At 48.0% G+C, this 21,496-nt stretch overlaps 1 protein-coding gene across 1 annotated transcript; it reads left to right on the forward strand.

Annotated features, from left to right (window-relative positions):
- Nucleotides 1-5,048: 5,048 nt before the first annotated feature.
- HTR5A (5-hydroxytryptamine receptor 5A) lies at nt 5,049-7,070 on the forward strand. Its single transcript, XM_053990946.1, has 2 exons — nt 5,049-5,786; nt 6,738-7,070. The coding sequence occupies exons 1-2, from the start codon at nt 5,049-5,051 to the stop codon at nt 7,068-7,070; spliced, it is 1,071 nt and encodes a 356-aa protein (XP_053846921.1).
- The last annotated feature ends 14,426 nt before the right edge of the window (nt 7,071-21,496 follow it).

The raw sequence follows: 21,496 nt of genomic DNA on the forward strand, positions 1-21,496 counted from the left end.
TAAGTCCACACTCGAGTAAATATGTGATTATTAACCAGCTGCAGCACCAGAAATCTGAGAGAGAGTTACCCAGAGCAGCCAGCTGCTTGGCTGTGGAAATGCTTACATGAGCTGTGAGGCATCATGATCCAAGCTCATAGCCATGATACAGCCATAGCTCAGTCATGAGCTTTGATGCTTTGAACCTTGGTTGCCTTGGCTGGAACTAGATGATCTTTAATGTCCCCTTCCAACCCAAAGCGTTCTATGATTCTGTGCTCTTGGTTTCAGAAGACTAGAGTGACATCGGAGCAGAGGATGGGCTCTGAGGGTATGAGAACAACCTCTCAGTCTGTGCATTCTCACTCTGGCCATGTTGGACCATTTTGCAATAGGAGAGGAGTGGGTGGTCTGCAAGTGTGTTCAAAAAGCATGGCTGGATGTGGTGTGAAGCTGGACTGAGGCTGGTTGAAAGTTAAATGAAATTCAAGTGAAGAATACCTGAGGTTTAGAAATTGCTGTGACAGGATGCACACTTACTGAGCAGTCTGGCTGGCAACTGAGCACAGCTTTCAGTAGTGGTGTATATACACAGTGAGAATATGTGTTCCTGTAATCCTTGTATAACCTAGCAGCTACACCTACTCTGGAGACTGCAATTCTCATTGATTCATTGAGCATGCCCAGCAAAAATTCCTCTGAGCCTTCTCCTCTCCTTTTTCTGCCAGTTGTAAGGGCAGAGGTTCAAAAGATCTCCATAGAGATTAACAACATAAATCCATTCACCCTTTTCCCAGGAGTAGCTAATACTTGGATGTGCATTTAGGCAGTGGCACTGATTACATTGTGAATTCCCTCCTAACCTCCAACCATCTGATGCATATTTTGAATTGGAAGGTATCTCCAATAAATGGCATTTAGGAGCAAGCGTAATTTAATGTCTTTACTGGAGTGCATGTTGCTAAATCCAGGGAAGTCCTGTCACATTTAATTCCTCTGGCTCCATCAGTGATGATGTGAGATAATCCTGACTTTGTAACATAGATCTTTTTCTCAGAGACTTTCACAGATGTGATCATTCCACAAGCATTATCCACTCGCTAAAGATCTTGGCCTTCTGCTCACTTAATATCAAGAGTTCTGAGAAAATTAATGATCATACTAATCTGTGTAAAATAAACAGCATTTTGTCCTTAAAACAACATTTTATCCTTAAAAACAACAATATTTAGTCACCTCCAGAATCCGGTGCATTCAGCCAATGCACCTAAAGAATGCAGGATCAGAATTGTGGAATGATGCAGGTTGGAAGGGACCTCTGGAGATCACCTGGTCCAACCCCCACTGAAGAGGGGATAACTCCAAAGTCAGATCAGTTCATTCACAGTGATGTCCAGCTGAATACTGGACATTGCTAAGGTTGGAGATTTCACAGCTGCTTTAAGTGATTTCAGACCACTCTCCAGGTGAATATTTATTTCTTAATTTCTAATTGGAATGTAGAATCACAGAATGGTTTAGGCAGAAAGGAACCTGAGACATCATCTAGTTCCAAGCACTCTGCCATGGGCAGGGACACTTTCTACTAGACCAGAGCCCTGTCCAACCTGTCCTTGAACACTTTCAGGCATGGGGCATCCACAGCTTCTCTGAGCAACCTGTTCCAGTGTCTTACCACCTTCACAGGAATGAATTTCTTCCAGTTTCATGTGCTAGCCTAATCCAATCTAAACCTACCCTCCATCATCCTAATGCTACCTCTTGTTCTATCATTCCATGCCCTTTTAAAAAGTCCCTCTCCACCTCTCTTGAAGCCCCTTTAGGTACTGCAAGGTGCTACATGGCCTCCCCAGAGCTTTCTCTTCTCTAGGCTGAACAACCCTAACTCTCTCAGCCTGCCTTCACAGCAGAGGTGCTCCAGTACCTGGATCATCTTCATGACCCTCCTCTGGACTCCTCCAACAGCTCCATGTCCTTCTCACACTGGGGGCCCCAGAGCTGGATGCAGCACTGCAGGTGGGGTCCCACACAGCTGGAGCAGAGAGGCAGAATTCTCTCTCTCCAGCTGCTGGTCACACTGCCTGTGGTGCAGCCCAGGACATGGGTGGCTTTCTGGGCTGCCTGTGCACGTTGCCAGCTCATGTTGAGCTCCTCATCAACCAACACCCCCAAGTCAGCAGCTGATGTTGTGACTCTCACTCGTTGCATCCCTTCCGATCACTGTGCACCTCTAGGGAGAGTTTGCTTTAAGGAGAGTTTGCTTTTACCCTTTCTATGCCCACCCCTGAGGTAACTGGAGACAGCAGTAAGATTTTCCCCTTAAGCTTCTCTTTTTAGGAGTGATAAACTCAGTTCTTTTTGTCTTTACACATCATACGTGAGTCTGCTCATCACCTTGATTACCTATGACTAGACTTGCCCCGGTGAAGAACCCCAAACAGGACATGAAATTCCCAGGTTTGTTGGATAGAGGGAACTGGTTATAACCCCAAACCTGATGGACACAATCTTGCTCCTATAGGCCAGGGTGCTCCTGCTCCAGGATGTGTCCAAGAGACTCATCAGGTCCTCCTGTCAATAAAGTTGTCTGCCCAGTCAGTCCCCAACCTGTACTCTTGTATAGGTCTATTCCATCCCAGGTGCAGACCTTTGCATTTCCATATACATACTCTTTTATATATATATATATATAAATATATATATTTGTCTACATTCTGTATTTCCCTTCACTTCTCAATGAATGGCACTGACCCATTCAGCTCCAGCATCTGCCAATATATATTTTTTAAAGTCAAGTAAGTAAAATAATGAAAGTATTAATGATTTTTCATGAGAATATAATCTAGTTTTACTTCTTTAGATTTAATACATTTTATTTTCATTTCCCTTTAAATATAATTTTTGTCTATTTGTTCCTGAAACAAAAAATGATAATATATTTTCAGGAGCACATATTTTATAATTTGTGGTTGATTTCTATTAATTCTGGGTAATAGGTTTTTTCTGGGAAGAGCCCACATAACAAAAAGCTCTCAGCCTTGGAGCTGCTAAGTGTTTTGATCAATATAATGACAGTCAATGATGTTTTGCACCTTACAAACCAGGAATTTTAAATCAAGAGGCTTTATGAAAGGTTGCAAACCCTATTTGTCCTTTGAGTTGTAAGTAAAAAGCCTACTCATTCCAAAATTGTCAGTATTCTTGTGTATAAAAGATAAAATAATAATTTCTCCCTCCAAACGATGGCAGTTTATTTCCAAAAGGATGATATAGTCTCTAAGGCTGCATTTGTGCCAGTTACTACAATAGGATCCCTGGTTCTGAGAGTGAGTAGCACAGCACTGAATGAATTCATACGGGTAAGATCCCATCCCACTAAAACAAGGTCCTGGACCTGTTTTAGATATGCTGCCTTGCATTTCCCTTGGTAGCACGGAGGAACAAGCAGCAGCAATGGCAAACATCTTGTTCATTACCCTTTGTTATTGTTACTTGCTGTTTTCATTAAAAATTCCAGAGAGATTCAGGAGAGGCAGAAGGAAGCACCAGTTTGGCTTTACCCTCTGTATACCATGACTATGGAATGCATGGGGTACTCCCTGAACAGCTCTGTTTGTGTCTTCTCCCCAACTCTCTCAAACTGCAGTTCACCAGCAAATGTCATTGTCACCTGATCTTAACACAGATGCCCTTCCTTCCTTCGGCCCCAAGAGATGCAAACTGTGAGCCCCACGTTAGTGTCTGTGGCTTCTCACCTCACGTGTCTGACCCAAAAGCTCTTCGGAGCTGTTATCCCAGGGCTGCCTGGAGAAACAGAGTGCCAGCACCAGCGCAGCCCTGGATGCCATCTAAGGCTTGTGGGCTGGAGCTGGCTGGCATCCCTGCATGGAGCTGGGGCATAGGGAATCCTGCTCGGTGGGGTTAGATTCTGACTTCTTCTGTGAAGCCCAGAATACCACTACTCATCACAATTAGTGTGCTAAAAACCAGGGGAAACGCTCATGCATTTCATTAATGGCTAATGTTATTAAATAGACAACTAATAAGAGCAGTCAAGTGAATTATTATCTCTAATAAAAGCCCCGACAATTGCTAACACGGGGAATTAGGGAATGCCAGCACAGAAGTTCGCAAAGAAATAATTCCCTGCCACATTGCCCCTACACAGAATAACCAGGGTTACTAACAGGTTTCCTGGATGCAGACTGTAGCCTATCTGGGAGCAAGGAAATTCCCGCGGCGCCTCACTAACATATTTTTAGAGGAGCCCAGGGACAATTTCACAGGGATGCTAACTTTCTGCGGCTGGCACGGAATACAACCGGAGGGGGCGAAGCCACCCCGAGACAAAGCCGGGGCCGATTCCCGCACGGTGCGGACAGCGGGGAGCGGGCGGGCAGGGGATGGGCAGCGGGCAGGGCGAGGACAGCGGGCAGCGGGCTGGGGTAGGGGCAGGGGACGGGCAGGGGCGGCACGTAGCGGGCAGGGACAGCCGGCTGGGGCAGGGGCCGGCGGCTCTGCCCTCCCGCTCGGCCCGGGGCCGGTTCCGACCCGCGCACGGACATGACTAAGCAGCGCCTCTCCCTCCGCGGCCGCTCCCGCCGGGGCTGCCCGCCCCGCACCCGCGCACGGCGCGGACTCACCTGCCCGCCCCGGCCCCGCCAGCCCGCGGCGCGGCTCCTCCGCAGGGGCCGCCGCTCCTCCGCCCCGCTCCAGCCGCTCCGCCGCCGCCAGCGCCGCCCCGCTCCAGCCGCTCCGCGCCGCCCCGCAGCCGCCCCGCTCCAGCCGCGCACCCCCCGCGCCCGCGGAGCCGCCGCCTCTCGCCGCCGGGGCGGGCCGGGGGCTGCCGTCAGCCGCGGCTGACGCAGGGCTCTTCCTGCCGGGGATGAAGCCCCCGGCGGCCGCCAGCCGGGAGCCCCCGCGCCCGGCGGCGCTCGGGGCGGCCGGGGACCCCCCGCGCCCGCGGTAGGGCGGCGCTTCCCCCCGTTCCCGGCGCGGGCAGCGCAGCGCCTCCCGCCGCCGCCGCGCCCGCAGCAGCCCGGAGGAGCCCGGCGCCCCGCAGCCCCGGCATGGAGCGCCCGCTCAACCTCAGCTGCCTCGCCGGTACGACGCCGGACAGCGGCAACAGGAGCGGGTCCTCCGCCGGCCCCGAGGGCGGCCAGGCCCATCTCTCCGTCTTCAGCGTGTTCGTTCTCACCCTGTTGGCCATGCTGGTGGTGGCCACGTTCCTCTGGAACGGGCTGGTCCTGGCCACCATCCTCCGCGTGCGCAGTTTCCACCGGGTGCCCCACAACCTGGTGGCCTCCATGGCCATCTCTGACGTGATGGTGGCAGCCCTCGTCATGCCCCTCAGCTTGGTGCACGAGTTGTCCGGGCGGCGGTGGCGGCTGGGCCGGTCTCTCTGCCAGGTGTGGATCTCCTTCGATGTGCTGTGCTGCACTGCCAGCATCTGGAATGTCACGGCCATTGCCCTCGACCGCTACTGGTCCATCACCCGCCACCTGGAGTACACGCTCCGCACCCGGCGCCGCATCTCCAACATCATGATTGCTCTCACCTGGGCGCTCTCTGCCTTCATCTCTCTGGCCCCACTGCTCTTTGGCTGGGGAGAGACTTACTCAGAGGACAGTGAAGAGTGCCAAGTCAGCCAGGAGCCTTCCTACACCATCTTCTCCACCTTTGGGGCTTTCTATCTGCCCCTCTGCGTGGTGCTCTTTGTGTACTGGAAGATCTACAGGGCCGCCAAGTTTCGAATCGGATCTCGCAAGAGCAACTCCATCACCCCCATTACACCAGAAGCACTGGAGGTAGGTCATCTTGGTTGTGTTTTGCTCGGGTCAAGCAGTGGCAGCAGGCAAGCCTTTGTAGAAGTGGGGGAAACTTAAACCAAAAGTGTGCAAGTGAACAGTGATCCACCAAAGCCCTGTGGATCCTGGAGGCTTCCAAGGGAAGGCTGGCTGCAAAGCTTGCAAACCCAGTCTGTCGGCTCCTTCCGAGCCCCCAGCTGTGAGCACTCAAGGTGTAGCTAAAGCAACTTTGGGACATACTGCGAGCCTGAGCTCCACGTGGGCGAGCGGTGACTCACAGATGTCCCCCCATGGAATGCTGAATCAGTGCTTGCCAGCATGAGTAAGGGGTCACTGTCCCTCCCCTGGGGATGCAAGGGGACGTTGGATGGATGGGCAGTTGTGTCTGCTGGGGACGATACCCTGGCAGCCACCTGTGGCTTTGGGGACACTGTGAATTTACCCAGACAGAAAGCACTTGTGCTGCAGAATGTCCTTGGAAATCTTTCCTAACCATGACTGCATCGTGTCAGCTCATCCCAGGCACAATGACTCTGCACTGTAAAGATTTCTTGCAGGGAAGAAGCAAATGTTTGCTAATTTTCTTTCCTCTGCTACCAAGAACTCAAACTCAATGGGTTTAGAGAAAGTAAGCAGACTTCTGTGCACAGCATGTGGGTGTGTGCCTGCTCTGCTGATCAGATTGTAAGTGGGGAAGTAATCTTATTGTGCTGTTGTGTGAGCAGCCCCAGGTACCCTCAGTACTCTCTCTAGTTTCTAATCTCACTTGAAATAGTCTCCATCACCCAGAAGAGGTTATACAGCCACCTTGCCCTCAGTTAGAGTGTCACGTGCATGGCCTGTGTTTCCCCTGGAGTCCTGGCCCTCGCTTGCCCTGTTGGGCTTTGTTCCTGCTGTGTGGGATCACCTGACTGGGGTACATACGGTGCAACTTGCGTTTGTGTTTGGCAGGTGAAAGAAGCTGCCCAGCAGCCACAGATGGTCTTCACTGTCCGTCACGCCACTGTTACGTTCCAGACGGATGGAGACACGTGGAGAGAGCAGAAGGAAAAGAAAGCTGCCCTCATGGTGGGCATCCTTATTGGGGTCTTCGTGCTCTGCTGGATCCCCTTCTTCATCACGGAGCTCATCAACCCACTCTGCTCGTGTGACATCCCACCCGTTTGGAAGAGCATTTTTCTATGGCTAGGCTATTCAAATTCCTTTTTTAATCCACTCATCTACACTGCTTTCAACAAAAACTACAACAATGCCTTCAGGAACCTATTTTTTAGGCAGCAGTGAGCAGAAAAAGCTTTCCTGCTGCCCCAGGCAGCTGATTTTAAGTGTCAATGATTCTTACCAAATTTCTGAGGAAGTTTAAAGCCACAGATACTGAAGTGATGCTAAAAGTGCATCGCCATGGGTCGTATGTCCCAGAAACAGTCCCAGTCCCTAGGCAGGCTCTCCATCCCAGCCTCTTAACTGCTATTTTTCCTGCAAGTAGCATGTAAGAGCTTCTGCCAGCAGCCTGGCTTCCTCGCTCCAGTGCCCTGCTGTGTTCCTCCTGCGTCCCCAGTGACTCTCTGTTTGGTGGCACCAAAGGTGCAGAGGAGTCCATTGGCAAAGAAACGTTGGTTTGGCCACTGCTGGTATCTCCCAGCATGAATCACCTTTGTCCCATGTGCAGAACTGGGACCCTATAACATCAGGAGGTTTTGTGATTACATATGAGAGTACATATTTTATGGCTTGGCTGAAAACATCGTTTGTCTTGTCTTTCACTGGTAAAGACTGCAAAGTGTTTGTTTTTTTGGGAAATAAAACCCTTGGTTAAGGGTTAAGCGCAGACTACAAGTACCAAGCTTTTTCTCACATACTTTGGGAACAGCAAATTGTGTCTGTTTGCTTTTGGATTCTATGTAGTGGGTTGTTTTTTTTTTAAAAAAAAACAAACTTATTTTGAAAGCTTAATGCATGGTGTACCCTGGAATGAGAGAGAATGCATGGGAAACTCGCCTCTCGCTCCCCAGCTGCTATGTGTGAGCATCTGCCTCAGACCTTTATGTTCGGAAATACCAGCTGTAAATGCTAATCTTCATGCCTGTTGTTTCCCATTTTAAAACTTTAATGTATTTTGAGCAGCTGTGGGCAGATTTCCTGTAGTTTCAGGGGATGCAAGGGGTGTATTTTGAGTTGCCTTTCAATGAGGGGCTGTGTTTTACTATTTCTGAATGCAATCCAGAACTTGAAACCAAAGCAAAAACCCCACTTTGTTTCCATGAGCACTGAGTTGCAGGCAAAGGGCAGTTAATGACAGGTGATATTTCTTTCTGGAAGCATAATCAAACCACAGAGCTTCTCTTCTGCAGGGACCAGACTTCAATATTTATTTTTTTACCCACCTATCCTTCTCTGCCCACCCCTCTATGGCTCCATCCCGTGTGGTTGCTACTGCTCTGTTGCCTTCCTGCCTTTCCATATTGCCAACTTAATTATAGTAGTTGGCATTTCACTCCTAGAATTAGAGTTACACACTTTATACTGCCCTACGGAAGGACTGACAGGTCTGCAGATAAAGGAAAGTATTAGTTTTAACTTGGTTCTGGGACAGTCACTGAAATCAGACCACAATTAAAAATGGTGAAAAAAAATACAAGATGGAAATCAGAACGACCCAATTCCATGTCAGATATCTCAAGAAGAGATAAAGGGAAGATGTCAATAAATGATGGTAAAGCTCCCTGGGGTTGGGTAGTATTAATTTCTATCTGTAGATCTTGAGACATCAGATGTTGAAATTGTCACTGGTCCTTTAAACCAGTCAAAAATCCTGGCAGAGTTGGCAATAAAAGCCCTTTTTCTTTTGCTGTGTCTCGACAGGTGAAAATGGAAGCAGAGGTCAAGGTGCTGTTAAAGCGTTGCAGCCCTTTCAGGACCAGTTAGACAAACATCCATCAGCACTGACATGGATGCAGTTGATCCTGCCTTTTGGCAAGAAGAGGAATAGGATAGCCCTTGACATCTTCCTTAATACCATCTTTAAAAAGTCTGTTAGAAATATTAGGTAAAACCCTGCCCTCATTGAAAGCAAAGGAGAATTTTTTCAGTGATTTCAAATGAATCAGATTTTTATGTGGCATGTCTTGTCTAGTAAAAGCATATTTTTAATGTTAATTAATTCAAGGAGAAGATGGGTGGGATGGGAGTAATCTTCTAACTCCTGTGAAAGAGGAGTTCCCTAACCCCCTAACCGTGGGCCAATCTTTCCAACTAGTAAAGAGCATTTTCTTTCTTTGTTACATATATTAAAATATCATTAGTGACATCTCAGATGTATCAAAAATTGTAATAAACTCTTTATCTGCTTTTTTTTTTTACTGAGTATATAAAGACTGTGCTGCTTTCTCTGGACAGCCCATCACTGATGCTGAGTTGTTCCATTTAATAACTGCTGATTTTGTTGTGCCAAGGGTTGTTTAGCCAAAAATTACTTGGAAAAAATGCTTCCATGTTCAAGCCAAAACTTCAGCTAAGCTTGGTGGTGCCTGAAAGTAGGAGACTACTTCTTAGGCTCCTAGAGTGATGCTTTAAACACTTTAAAGCATGGATTACCTGGGAAGTTGGACCTTAGATCCCCATTTTCACATCTAACATCATGTCTGCACAACTCCATGTCAGTCCCAGCTGAGTCCATGCCATTTTTATTTGCTCTTTGATGAGTATCGCAGATTCTCTTGTCTCTGTTGTGTGGGGTCCTTGTGCAGGGTGTGGAATCAGCTGTAAACTCAAATTAATGTGCACTGTAAGCAGGTAAAAGTTAAAGTGAAATTAGTGGGAAATTGCCTACTTTAGCTGCAGTTGGGTGCTGGGGTGAAGCTCCCTTTCATTACACCCTCTGTTTATTCATGCTGTGCCTTAAAGAGTGACAGGGAGACAGGAGATCATTTTGAAGTGACACTAGGTAATTCCAATTTACCTGTAGTCATGAGTATTCTACCATCCTGGTGTAAATTACACTTACATTTATTTGACAGGCCACATCTGATACAATCATTTTCTGGAAAGAAACAGCTTCCAGTTGGTCGTAAGATTTGTTCTTTTAAATCTTGACAAAATTAGCAGCTTTTGTATTGGCCAATTCCTGCAGCTCATACTTGAGACCTAACACCATGAGCTTTCATTCTGAAGATGATTCCTGCAATATGCATTCCATGCAACATGACCAGACAGGGAAAATATCATTATTCTGGAAGTTGCACTGCAGAATCATACTGAAACGTGCCACAATGATCTCAGCACAGGGGAGTGGCACGAAGAGACCTGGACATCTGATCCAGGCTCCTCTCATTATTCAAACACAGATGCTGAGTGGGCTCCCAGAGATGCAAATCATGATTGAAGACATAGGCAACCACAGCTTCAAAGGAGGCATCTTGTACCTTCTTGTTCCCATTCATACACAGAATCAGTGGTGTGAAGAGATCTGCCTCACCGAGGCTTTGTGAGGATTAATTACTAAATGTTTATCATGTACCAGGGAGGTGGAGCACTCTGGTTTGAATGCCGAGCAGCATTATAAATTGAGCTTCTATTTAATTCCTAGGAAGAACGTTATTACCCATTATTATTGAGTTTTGTATGCAGTTTAATGGCTATATAATTCTTCCAGAACAGATTTAACTAACCTGCTCCCACTTATAATTAATTTAGTTCCCTCTCAATGCCCTGACAATCCAATGAACATCTGTATGGGAGCTCAGTAGCGAGGGCAGCGTGTGCTGAATTCCAGCTGCTGCTGAGCGTCTCCTCGCCATGCTGAGCGTGTGCTGTCACGGCTCAAGGAGCAGCAGCTCTCTGGGCAGTCTGCTCTGAGTTCCTTTTACTTTTTAGGGAAGAAAGAAAAGGTCATTGAAGAAGAATGCCCATGGATTACATGACAGGTTGGCTAACCACCTTCCTCCTTCACCCCCAGCCTGTTGGGCTCTCTTCTTGTCACAGGCAGGTGACTCCAGGACATGCACTGGCCCTAGGCAGCCACAGGTGAGGCACACATGACTTCATCCCCTGGTAAATTTTCAGGGCTTTTCAAAAACATTACTGCTAGAAGATGTGTCCTTTGGACTGTCAGCAGCAGCTGAAAGTGGGAGTTTCCTGGAAGTAGAATTGCAGGTAATTAAAGAAATTTCACCTGACAAAGGTAATTAATGACTATTCCTTCCAGCGATCACAGCGGTGAGGTGCAGCTGACAAAGTGTCAAAGTGATTTTTGCAAGGCAGTGGTTTGAGCTGCTTTGTTCATCGTGTTTTACTCTTGGACCCCTTATTTTACCATCAGTGGTAGAGCATCCCCCTGAGGCTCCACCAAAGTCATGGTGAACATGATACAGGCACCATGAATGCTCCATGCAAGAACAGTGGGGTGAAACATCCATGACAAAATTAGCATCCCCACTGGGATACACCCTGGCATGAAAATCATGACACTGCCAGCATTTCATCAAATGTAGGACATGGCCAAAGAGCTCTTTAAGTCCTCATTATTTCTAGTTACACTGAGGTGCTGAGGAAGTTGCAGAAGACTGTAAAAGAGCTGGAGCTGTGCCAGTATTTTAAAAAGGCAAATTTGGAGAGCCAAGAATTTCTAAGACAAATGCTGTTACTGATTTACAGCTTGAAATTGATCCTTGGCAAAAGAAGTGGAGGAGCTGATAAATGACTCGGTGAATAAAAAATTACAGGAAATAAATATAATTAAAATAAATCACATTGATGTTTTTGATTGCAGCACATGGTTCATTGCTGATGGTGATATAAAGTATTCACTCAATAATGAATCCAACTTGACAACATTCAATGCCTCCATTAAAAATTGAAGAAGAAACCAATATGAGGTTCAAACTGTCCAATAATTGCTAGTGACTTATGGACTAGGAAAGGTGTAAATACAGAAAATAAGGTCACTTCTACAGAGAAGCAAGAATAAAAACTGTCTGGGAGCATTTCAGCCTGGCATGAGGGAAAGGCAAGTGTCCAGGAGCAGCAGGATGGGGCCCTGGTTGCAGGAGGAGAGACAAGGCTGTGATGGGGTGCGTCAGGAGCAGAACATATGGGACTTTTCAGCATTTCAGGAACAAGCAGGCTTATTTCTTGCCTGTGTATGGGCTGTGTCCAGCTGTGGGTTTTATTCTGGTCACTGGAGGAGAGGCTGCGATTTCAGTTCATCATCTTTTTGCTCCTCTCTCTTCCTCGCCAGTGCCAGGCTGTCAGCCTCAGCATTGCCATTCTGTGTCATTTTCCATGCTAGCCAAGTCAAATACTGTCCCTAATCATCCTCAAAAGTAAGACAGATGGGTCCTTTCCCTGGATCTCCCAGTGCATTGTAGTTCTCTGTCTATCCATTTCAGCTTCTGTGATGCTGAAGCCCCTCTGCTGCCAGTGGATGGGAGCAAACAGGGCTGGGTGCAGCTCCAGGGGTTATTCTTGGAGCAGGCACTGCCCCACCAATGCTCTCTAATAGGAACTAAGGTGGGGAAAGATAAAACTGGACCCATACCCTGCCCTTGGTTGTCTGCTGGAGCCAACAAAGCTGTTCCTAATTCAGCTTCTAGTCCCTGCCCTGCTTCTAGTGAGATCAGATGTGGCCAGGCAGCCACTACCACGGATCTGGTCATCTCTGCACAGGAAGGAGAAAGAGAGGGGTAAAAAACCTTCCACTGCAGTTCCCATTGCAGGAAAAAAAGTTCCCCAGCCCTGACTGCCTCCTGGGAGAGGACACAAAGTTCACGTGGCTGAGATATCCACTCTGCCCAGTTCAGTTCCTTCCCACTGGTAGCTGCAGAGGCTGGACACCTCAGGATCATTTCAAACTGCCTGCTGCTCACCAGGTCCTGAGTCTGTGCAAGTGTTGGAAACTGCATTTTTCATCAGTTCAAGGCTGCAGCCTGAGGTCAGTGCTTCTTCCTTGTGCCTTTCCATGCCCAAGTCCTGGTTAAGCACAGGACCCACCAGCCTCAGTTGCTGGTACAGAGGAGGGAAGTCTTTCAAAATTAGCATCTCTGTTGGTGAGGATGACCTCCTTGTCTCTGGGCTCAAGATGCCAAACCAACAGCTGAGGTGCCACAAAGCCCTAAGATCTGCTTCTTCTTGCCCAATTCAGTGTTTGGATCACCTGGTTCTTCACAAGACACCAGGAAGGGCAGTCCCAAAGCTTAAACCATGCCCGGTCAGGTTCACCTTGCTAAAGTCCATCACATGTCCCACCTTTTCACTGCTCCCCTGTGGTGCTGTTCTGGAGCTCTGGCTATCAGGAAACCGTTCACACATTGCTCAGGGTGCTGCCTCTACAACATCTCCCTGGCATGGCACAGCTGGACCAAACAGGGCTATTTCCAACCCAAAAGAACCTGTGTCACGTAGACCATGGTGAAAATGAATGTGATCACCTTCTAGATCTGCTAATAGCTGATATCCTGCTCCACAAGCTACCTGTGCTGCTGTCAGGCAGACTTTAGAGGGGAAAAGCAGAGCCCGTGGTCACGTATTTTCACAGTTTGAGTGGAGACCTGCCTTTGAGGAGGTGGAGGAATCATTTTGATGCGTTGCCAAATGGCTCTTTTGGTGGGCATCAGAGCATATGGAGCCTCTCTCACAATTGCCTGGGAGCTGCAGTTCTGTGATGTTTTTTCTCTCCTCAGCTGCTCACCTGATGCCAAAGTTTCCAGGTGCATTAAGGCAGGATGCTCCTGCCGCGTGTCTTGGACCTTCCACCTGCCCATCACGGCGCTGGGGTGAATATTAAACAGACAGCAGATGCAAAGTGCAAGCACACTTGCTGGCCCAAGGGGTTACTCAATATCTGGAATTTGAATGGAAAAAAGAAACAGAGAACCCATGGTATTAAGTAATTAAGCTTTTCTGAGACTTTTAAAAAGGAGGCAGGTAGATGCTGAGGAGAGCTGATGCAGCTTCCCTGCTTCCCGCAGCTTTGCAGCACAAACCTCAGCCTTACAGGGGATTTCAGAGCACGTTACTCTGACTAAAGCCCTCGGGCTACTTTATAAGCTGTTAATAGTTGCCAACCAAAATGAGTGTCAGGGCAGCTTCTTATTAAAGTGAGCATTTAAGGCATCTGGAGAACAGTGGGAGTAGCATAAAACCTATAAATTCTATCTGAAACCATCACATTGGCCAGTGCTTGCATGCAGATCATAGCAAATAACTTTTAAATGAAATTTATTTGACAGCAAATCTGCTGCTGCTCATCAGATCAGCTTGTCCACCACTGTTACCATACCCACCCACTGTGTGTGCACTACATCACCTTCCCCTGGTGATTCCACAGGTGGAATGCAGGGATTGTGTCCTGGATTCCCCAGCATGAGGTGCAAGGCAGCAGCTCCTGTCCCTCCCTGGTCATCTGGCCTTCAGGGTACACTGGATGAGGACATGGTATGTCTGGGTGTGGAGCAGCCGGGCTGTTTTTCAGACCCCTGTTCCTCGTCCTTCTGTCTGGCAGCCCCAGCTGAGCAGCAGCTCCCACTCCACACCTTCTCCTGGCTCCCTGCATGCTCTTGGAGATGCCCCGAGGAGTTCTTCCACAGCTTGGTGGAGCCTATTACCCTCTGTAGAGCCGTGGTGGTGCTCCCAGAGTCAGGGCTGCTCCTCAAGGGCCCATGGAGAAGGCAAACTGAATAAACCTGATAAACTGAATGAGTCTTGAAGACCCAGATTAAACGGGGTGATAAAACGCTGGTGGGCTGCACTGGTATCCCTCTGAAATTGCAGCGGGCTTGGGCACTTCAAAACCATAAAGTAGGCGTGATCCTTACTGAGGGGGATGCTGAGGGGAAGGGGAATTATCTCAGCCCCGGTCTCTCCAGCGCTGTTAAGGGAGAGGCGTTGATTTCTTTCAGGACCCCCATTCTTCGGGAGGGGCTCGCACACGCAGCAGGACCCGGGGCCACCCGGGAGATGGAGAGCGCTGTGCTTCCAGCCCTGCTCGTACCGACCATGTGCTCCTGCACAAGCCCGGAGCCTGCCGGAGAGACGAGAGGCGGCTCTGGAGTCTCAGAGAAGGGCGAGGAGAGAGCCACTGGCTCTGTCCCGCAGGACGGGAGCCGGGGGCCACCGGTGCAGCCGGAGCTGCGGCGACAGACAGACAGACAGACAGACAGAGCAGAGCGCTCTGCCCGCCCCACCGGCAGCCTTGGCAGCAGCACAGCGAGGTGAGGCTCCTCACAGCAGGGAGGGCACGCAAAAAGCACCATCTGGCCCGCTCACCTTCCCCCTCCTCCGTGGCGAGATCGGTCTGTTCGGCAAGACGTGAGCTGAGCGTGCTCGGATCTGCTCGAGGGCGGCAGGACAGGGCGGAAAGAGACGGATTGCTGCTCGCTTCCTTCTGCCAGCTGCCATGCAGCGGGGAAAGGAGCAACAGCCTTTTTGCTGTTCCCAGATGTAGCCCTGAGAGATGACAGGATGCTTAGAGACTACTTTTTTAAATTGTTATTTGAATGGTAATGGAGTGCCTAAATAACCTGGAAAACGCAAACCTTGGTGCTGACAGTGGAAGGAAAGGAAAAATGCACTCTATTGCTGAGCGGGTCCCCTCCAGCTTTGTGAGGCGTCTCAATACTGTGCAAAATGAGCAGTGTGTTCATGTTGCTCAGCATTTGGATGCTCAGCTTCACACAGCCCCTTGTAAGTGGAAAACATCTTTCTTGCTTACCATGTACAGCTGCTGTAACAGCCCTCTGAACCACACCATGGTCACAAGCCTGACAGAGCTCAAGAAGTGTTTGGACAACACTTCCAGGCATGTGGTGTGACTCTTGGGGTTGGTTCTTTGCGAGGCCAGGAGCTGGACTCGATGAACCTTGTGGGTCCCTTCCAACTCAGCATATTCTGTGATTCTGTAAAATCCTTCCTCTGCCTCTTCTGATTGCCCTGAATTTTGAGATGCTTCAGAGTAGAATTAGCACTGCACATTTCCAGACTTTCTTTATCCAACTTTGCATCCTCTAACGCTCCTGCTCCTGGCAAAGGCGCAGCTACCCAGCCTGGCTCTGGCTGCTGGAGTTCCAATTAGGGTATGTCTTTAGCAAAAAGACATGAAAATCAGAATTACCCACATTGTAGGATTATGCTGTTTCTGAAGAATGAATGGTTTATTTTATGGGGCCAGGATGCAACTTTTTTATGCACATATGTCCTTAGGAGACTTTATAGACACAGGTGAGTATGGGATCCTTTGCTCTCCAAGCAGAGCAGCACAGAAGATATGTGGGAACAGACACACAGCAATTTCCCAGATTAATTGCTCTGAGTTTTTCCCACCACGCATACAGCACTACATACCTAAACATACCAGGAAAACATGTTCTCTTTAGGCACAATGATCAGACTACACACACACTGGAAAATATCAACACAAACAAACACTTTACCTATAAAAATACACACAAAAATCACTTGTGCATTTCTTTTTAGAATCACAGAATTATAACATGGTTTGTGTTGGAAGAGACCTTAAGGATGATCTAGTTCCAAGCCCCCTGCCACTGGCAGGGCCAATTTCCACTATGCCCCATCCACCCTGGCTTTGAAAACCTCCAGAGGTGGGGAAATGGTCACGCTGCATCCACCATTGTAGCTGTTTTTTGGATATTTTGCTCTTGACTAGAAGTACTGAATGAATGTGTGAAGGACAAAAAGCCTGTCTCAGCAAAATGTTAATTACTAAAGCCTCTCTCTGATCAAGGATAAAATGGAAGGTGAATCAAAGGTAAACTGATTTTCACCAAAGAAAATTCTGATAGCTTGTTGAATTTTTCTATTGCATCAATTACCTGTGATATGAGGAGATAAAACATTTCCTGAGCTCTTCCTGGAGCAGATTAGCAGAATGTTTTGGTAATCCCTCTGATTCCTCAGGAATGAGTGCTATTTTATTAATCATTATGCATGAAGGGCTGATGTTATAGACAGAGACTGCTACAGACAGAGTTAAGAAATGGGACCAGGAGTTCACAGAGTGGCTGAGGTTGGGTGGAAGTCATCTGGTTCACTCCCTGCTCAAGCAGGGCCACCTGGAGCTGCTTGCCCAAGACCATGTCCAGACAGCTTTTGGGTGTCCCCAAGGATGGAGACTCCACACCTGCCCTGGGCAACCTGTGCAAATGCTCAGGCACCCTCAGCAAAAACATGTTTCCTGATGTTCAGAGGGAACTACCTGTGTTTTCATTTGCCCCCATTGCCTCTGGCCCTGTCAGTGGGCACCACTGGATCTTTTTGAATGGTCCTTAGCTGTGGACTAAGAGGACAGAAGAGCTTGCAGGGGCTACATTCATTTGGACTGCAATATGACAGACAGCTTTACCTCTTCACATTCACATCCTTGCCTGCAATTAAATGAAGTGCATTGTTCCTGTGTCTGATTGCATGTGGGAGGCAGGGATGTAGTCTCTACTCTGACTTACAGTGTTCTAGGAATTAATGAAAAAATTTTCTATATTTCTTTTTAAATAGAGAAAAAATGTTATTGTCTTCTTTTTCTTACTGCCTTGAGGGATCATCATGAGAATTCTTGTACCTACATGTCTCACAAGTATTTAAAGTAGTAATACATGTAATAGCCTCTTTTTTCCTTCTTCTTTTTCTTCCTTTAGAAAAAAACCTGTGTGAGTCACGTGGAAGTTGTTTGGTGATGTGTGGGTGTATTATGTCTGTGCCTAACTCACCAGGGGAAGCTAATGAAGAACGAGGAGTTTTGCCTACAACTTCAACACCTCTCCTCCAATCACTCATTTGACTGGCATTTCGGGGGAAAGAGTGGTTTGAGGATTACAGAGAAGTCAGGAGTGTGGAGGTGACAGACAGTGACGTTCAGCTGTGCCTGATGCGGCAGCACATCTCTGCACTTTCTGCTGTAAGGCTCATCTGTCTGGGGAGGTGACAAGCTGCCAGTTTGCTGCTCTGAACTCAGACTCCTCTTCCTCTACATGCCCTGTGGGGATCAAAAATGCCCAACCACCCCCATGCACTGCCAAGGAGGCAGCCCCATGTGCCTGGCAGCTGTGGGGCACCTTCACTCACAGTTGTGTGGATCTCATACTGGCTCCTGGAAGTGAAGGAAGATCTGGTCAGACAGGAAGAGTTTTTGGCAGCTCCTTGCTGTTCTTGTTGCTTGGTGCTTCTGCTTGAGACAGTTAAAATGCGCTTTGCAAAGAGGCAGAGCCACAGTGTGGGTAGAGGGGTTATCATCTGAGGATAATCCAGCACATCACAGGTGTGAAAAGCACTCCACAAACCTGTTAGTGAGAGGGTCTGGGAAACAGAAGCATCTCTTCATTTAAAATGAAACTTAGATGATATAAAACATGGTTCTGAGAAAAGCTCAGGAATTATGTGGGTTTCTTTTTATTTGGTGAAATGAGAAAGAGCACAGTGGGACTTTCTTCTTTAGCCCAATAACTTGCTACCCAAATACCTCCTTGGAGCTGGTTCATGAAATCCATGCACAATAGCAGATCTACTGCAGCTACATTGCCAGAAAATGGGGAAATGTATATTTTTTTAACAAGTTTACAAAGAAGCACTGTTTTCACAGGTTTTTAACAGGTTTACAAAGAAACACTGTTTCTTTGACTACTGGCCATTCTTTGTAAATAAGAACATGAATGTCCAAAGACAAAAATATTGATGTTGTTTCAAGTGCTGGCTCCTGTGCTCTCTGCAGGAAATCACTCTCTTGCAGTTGGGTATTACACACCAAAAGCTTTATCACTGGTAACTGCAAATGTTACACTTATTTTCAATCCTGGAGACAAAGCATCAGGCTGAACTTCTAACCCACAGTTCCACACCAAAAGCACCCACACTAAAGATGCCAGAGCTACTGCTTTTTACCTCTTCAATATTCAGTGGAAATGGATGTTGGATTTGCCAGCTGGATTTTTGAGAAGGTGCTCAAGTGTAACATGGATGCACCTGGGTAGGAGCAGCACTTCAAAATATATCTGTTATTGATGAGTTTTTAACAGGTCCCATGTGGTTCTTATTTGGTTTTTCAAAGTCCTTCAGGCAAACAGCAAGAAGTCACCACCCAGATAAGTGTTATTCTCTTGGTAGCACTTTGCATTTCTTATTGTCAGGTTATTCCCAAGCAATTCTGCACTGCAAGAAGGTAGGAGATGCCTGGCTTGAGCAAGGACCATCTCATTGCCCATGCTGTGCTCTGAAAGCATGACACTGTCCTTTGGGTTGGTGCTGTTCTCGTGGTGCTGCCCTGCCTTTGCCCCCACCCAACCCTGACCTGCCTGGCCTCGGCTCATCCCTGTCCCCATTCCCACAGAGGTGCCCAACATCACTGAGTGCTGAAGGCACTTGTTTGGGAATGCTGTTGAAAGAAGGGAGAGGTTGTTTCTCACTTTCCATGAGGTTAATACATAAAATATTTATATGTAGCTTCAAGTGCCAGGTCTCTGGCCACGACTTGCTCTTCAGAAGGTTCCTGGAGGCTCTGCTGTTCCCCTTCGGCTGTTGATGTGGGCTGCTCCCCTGAGCTCCCTTCCACTGCTGCTGAACCAGACATGGATACCCCAGAAAATCCTAGGCACCAGCCCACGTTTAAGCATTGCAGATAGATGCCCAAGGCACGCAGACAGGCAGTGTGGATCTTGCCTTTGATCTGTGCACACACACCCCATCCCCTTTATCTTTTACTACCTGTTGTAAAATCCTTCCCTCCAAAGGGCTGTGATCCCAGCTCGGGTTTTTTGCTGCTCCCCAGCTGCAGATTCCAAAAGGATTTATGGGAGGTGCAAGATGAAAGAAAGGCTGAGAGGAAGAGCTCTCAGTGCAGACAGTTTCTGGTGAGCAGGGTGGGACTGGCAGCGCTGGAGAACAAAACACTTTTGGCATTTGCAGCTCAGGTTTCCACGAAGTGAGAGCCGGGAGCTCCCTGCCAGTGCTCACCGTGCTGTAACCTCCCCTCGGTGCTGTCTCACACCTGTCTCTGGGTCAGACCCGCAGGAAAGGGGCACAGCAACACCACAGAGTAATGGAAGTGGTGAGTTCCTGCTGCCCAAAGGTCGCAGTTGGCACTCTGTGCCTCTCTGAAGCTCATGCTGACATTAAGCTGTGACATCTCAGTGCAGGGCAGGGTCACTCTTGCAGGATGTTTTCTGCCCTGCACTTTGGAAGTTGGAAGTGATGCTCCAGCAAGCTCTGCAGACTTACAGAATATGAATTGTCCTCTTTTGACTCACTTATCAGATGACCTTTTGTATTTCTGAAGACAATTTTTGCATGTTAACTATGTTGCTCATCTGCATGGGAAGCACTGTTTGGCTGAACAATGCACCAAAACAAGAAGAGCTCTGAGCGTGGCTGATCCCACACTCCTACTCCATGGGCTGCTCTGGGATCATCAATCCACATTTTATTATACATATTCTTTTGGAACCCACTCATCCCCAAAGCCTTTTAAGGTGGGGAAAAATGGCAAAAGTTGGCAATGGGCAGCTGAAAGAGGGAAGCTGTAAGGGTTGACAAGATTCGCCCCTTGAAACACAGAGGAGGGCAGTGAATCCATCCCAGGGAGAGAAGTGGTGGCTTTGTGGGATGCAAATAACTTGTCAGTGCATGATCCCAGCTTGGACTCTCACCCTAATGGAGCCTGGTCCTACTCACACTTCAGAAAGAAACAGCAGACACAGAGTGAGTGAGTCTGAATGCCAGGGCACCTGAATGCCCAGAGATGTAGGGGCTCCTCATCCAAGCTTGGAAACGTTTGTTTTACACCCATATATACATTGTGAGGGGGCACAGCTCTGTAGGTAGCCCTGCAAGCTGGTCATAGTGAATTGGGGAGGAGAGGTGAGAGCTTTGGTCTCAGATGCTGTGCCAGACTCCCTTGAAATCAGCACACCACAAAATGCTCTGCTGTGAGAAGTCAGAGAAATGTAGTCAGAGCTCCTGGAGTGGTCTCTGGTTTCTGAGGCTAAATCAGCAGAAAAGAAATATTGGCAGCAGTGACAGAAGCACTAGAAAGTTGTTCTGAGCTCAATATTTACATTTTCAAAAAGCAGAAAAAGACAGAATTTGGAGGGACCTGAATACTTGGGCTCATATTTTCAAAGCATCTTAGAAAGGAAATGTCCAATTGAATTTCTTTCATTTCTCTGAGATTTCAAAGCATTCTCCAGGTATCAGAGATATGGGCACAAAAATCATCTCCTGCCATTTTTAAAGCCCAACTGGAAAAGTGCTGGGACGAAAAAAGGCAGCCTTGTGTGGGCAGTCAGAGCAGAGCAGCTTTGCAGCAGGTAAAACAACTGTGGACATTGCTTGTGCAAGAACCTTCAGAACATCACCTTTGGGCTGAATGGAAAAGGAAGTCACCATAACTGAGCAGGCTCACGAAAAGAGATTTTCTTAGGAGAAAAGTTGGAGAAGTTAAGTGAGTTTACAGCAGTTTTAGTTAAGGTTCTGAGTTTAGAACTCTGGTGAGGCTGCACCTTGAGTGCTGTGTCCATTTCTGGCCCCTCAGTTTGGGAAAGACGTTGAGACGCTCGAGCTCATCCAGAGGAGGCAATGAGTCTGGAGAGGGGCTGGAAACACAAACTCTGTGAGGAACAGCTGAGGGAGCTGGGGGTGCTCAGCCTGGAGAAAAGGAGACTCAGGGGTGACCTTAGCACTCTCCAGCTCCTGAAAGGTGGCTGTGCTCAGCT

This window comes from Vidua macroura, chromosome 1 (genome assembly GCF_024509145.1).
Source record: "Vidua macroura isolate BioBank_ID:100142 chromosome 1, ASM2450914v1, whole genome shotgun sequence".
Lineage (NCBI taxonomy): Eukaryota > Metazoa > Chordata > Aves > Passeriformes > Viduidae > Vidua > Vidua macroura.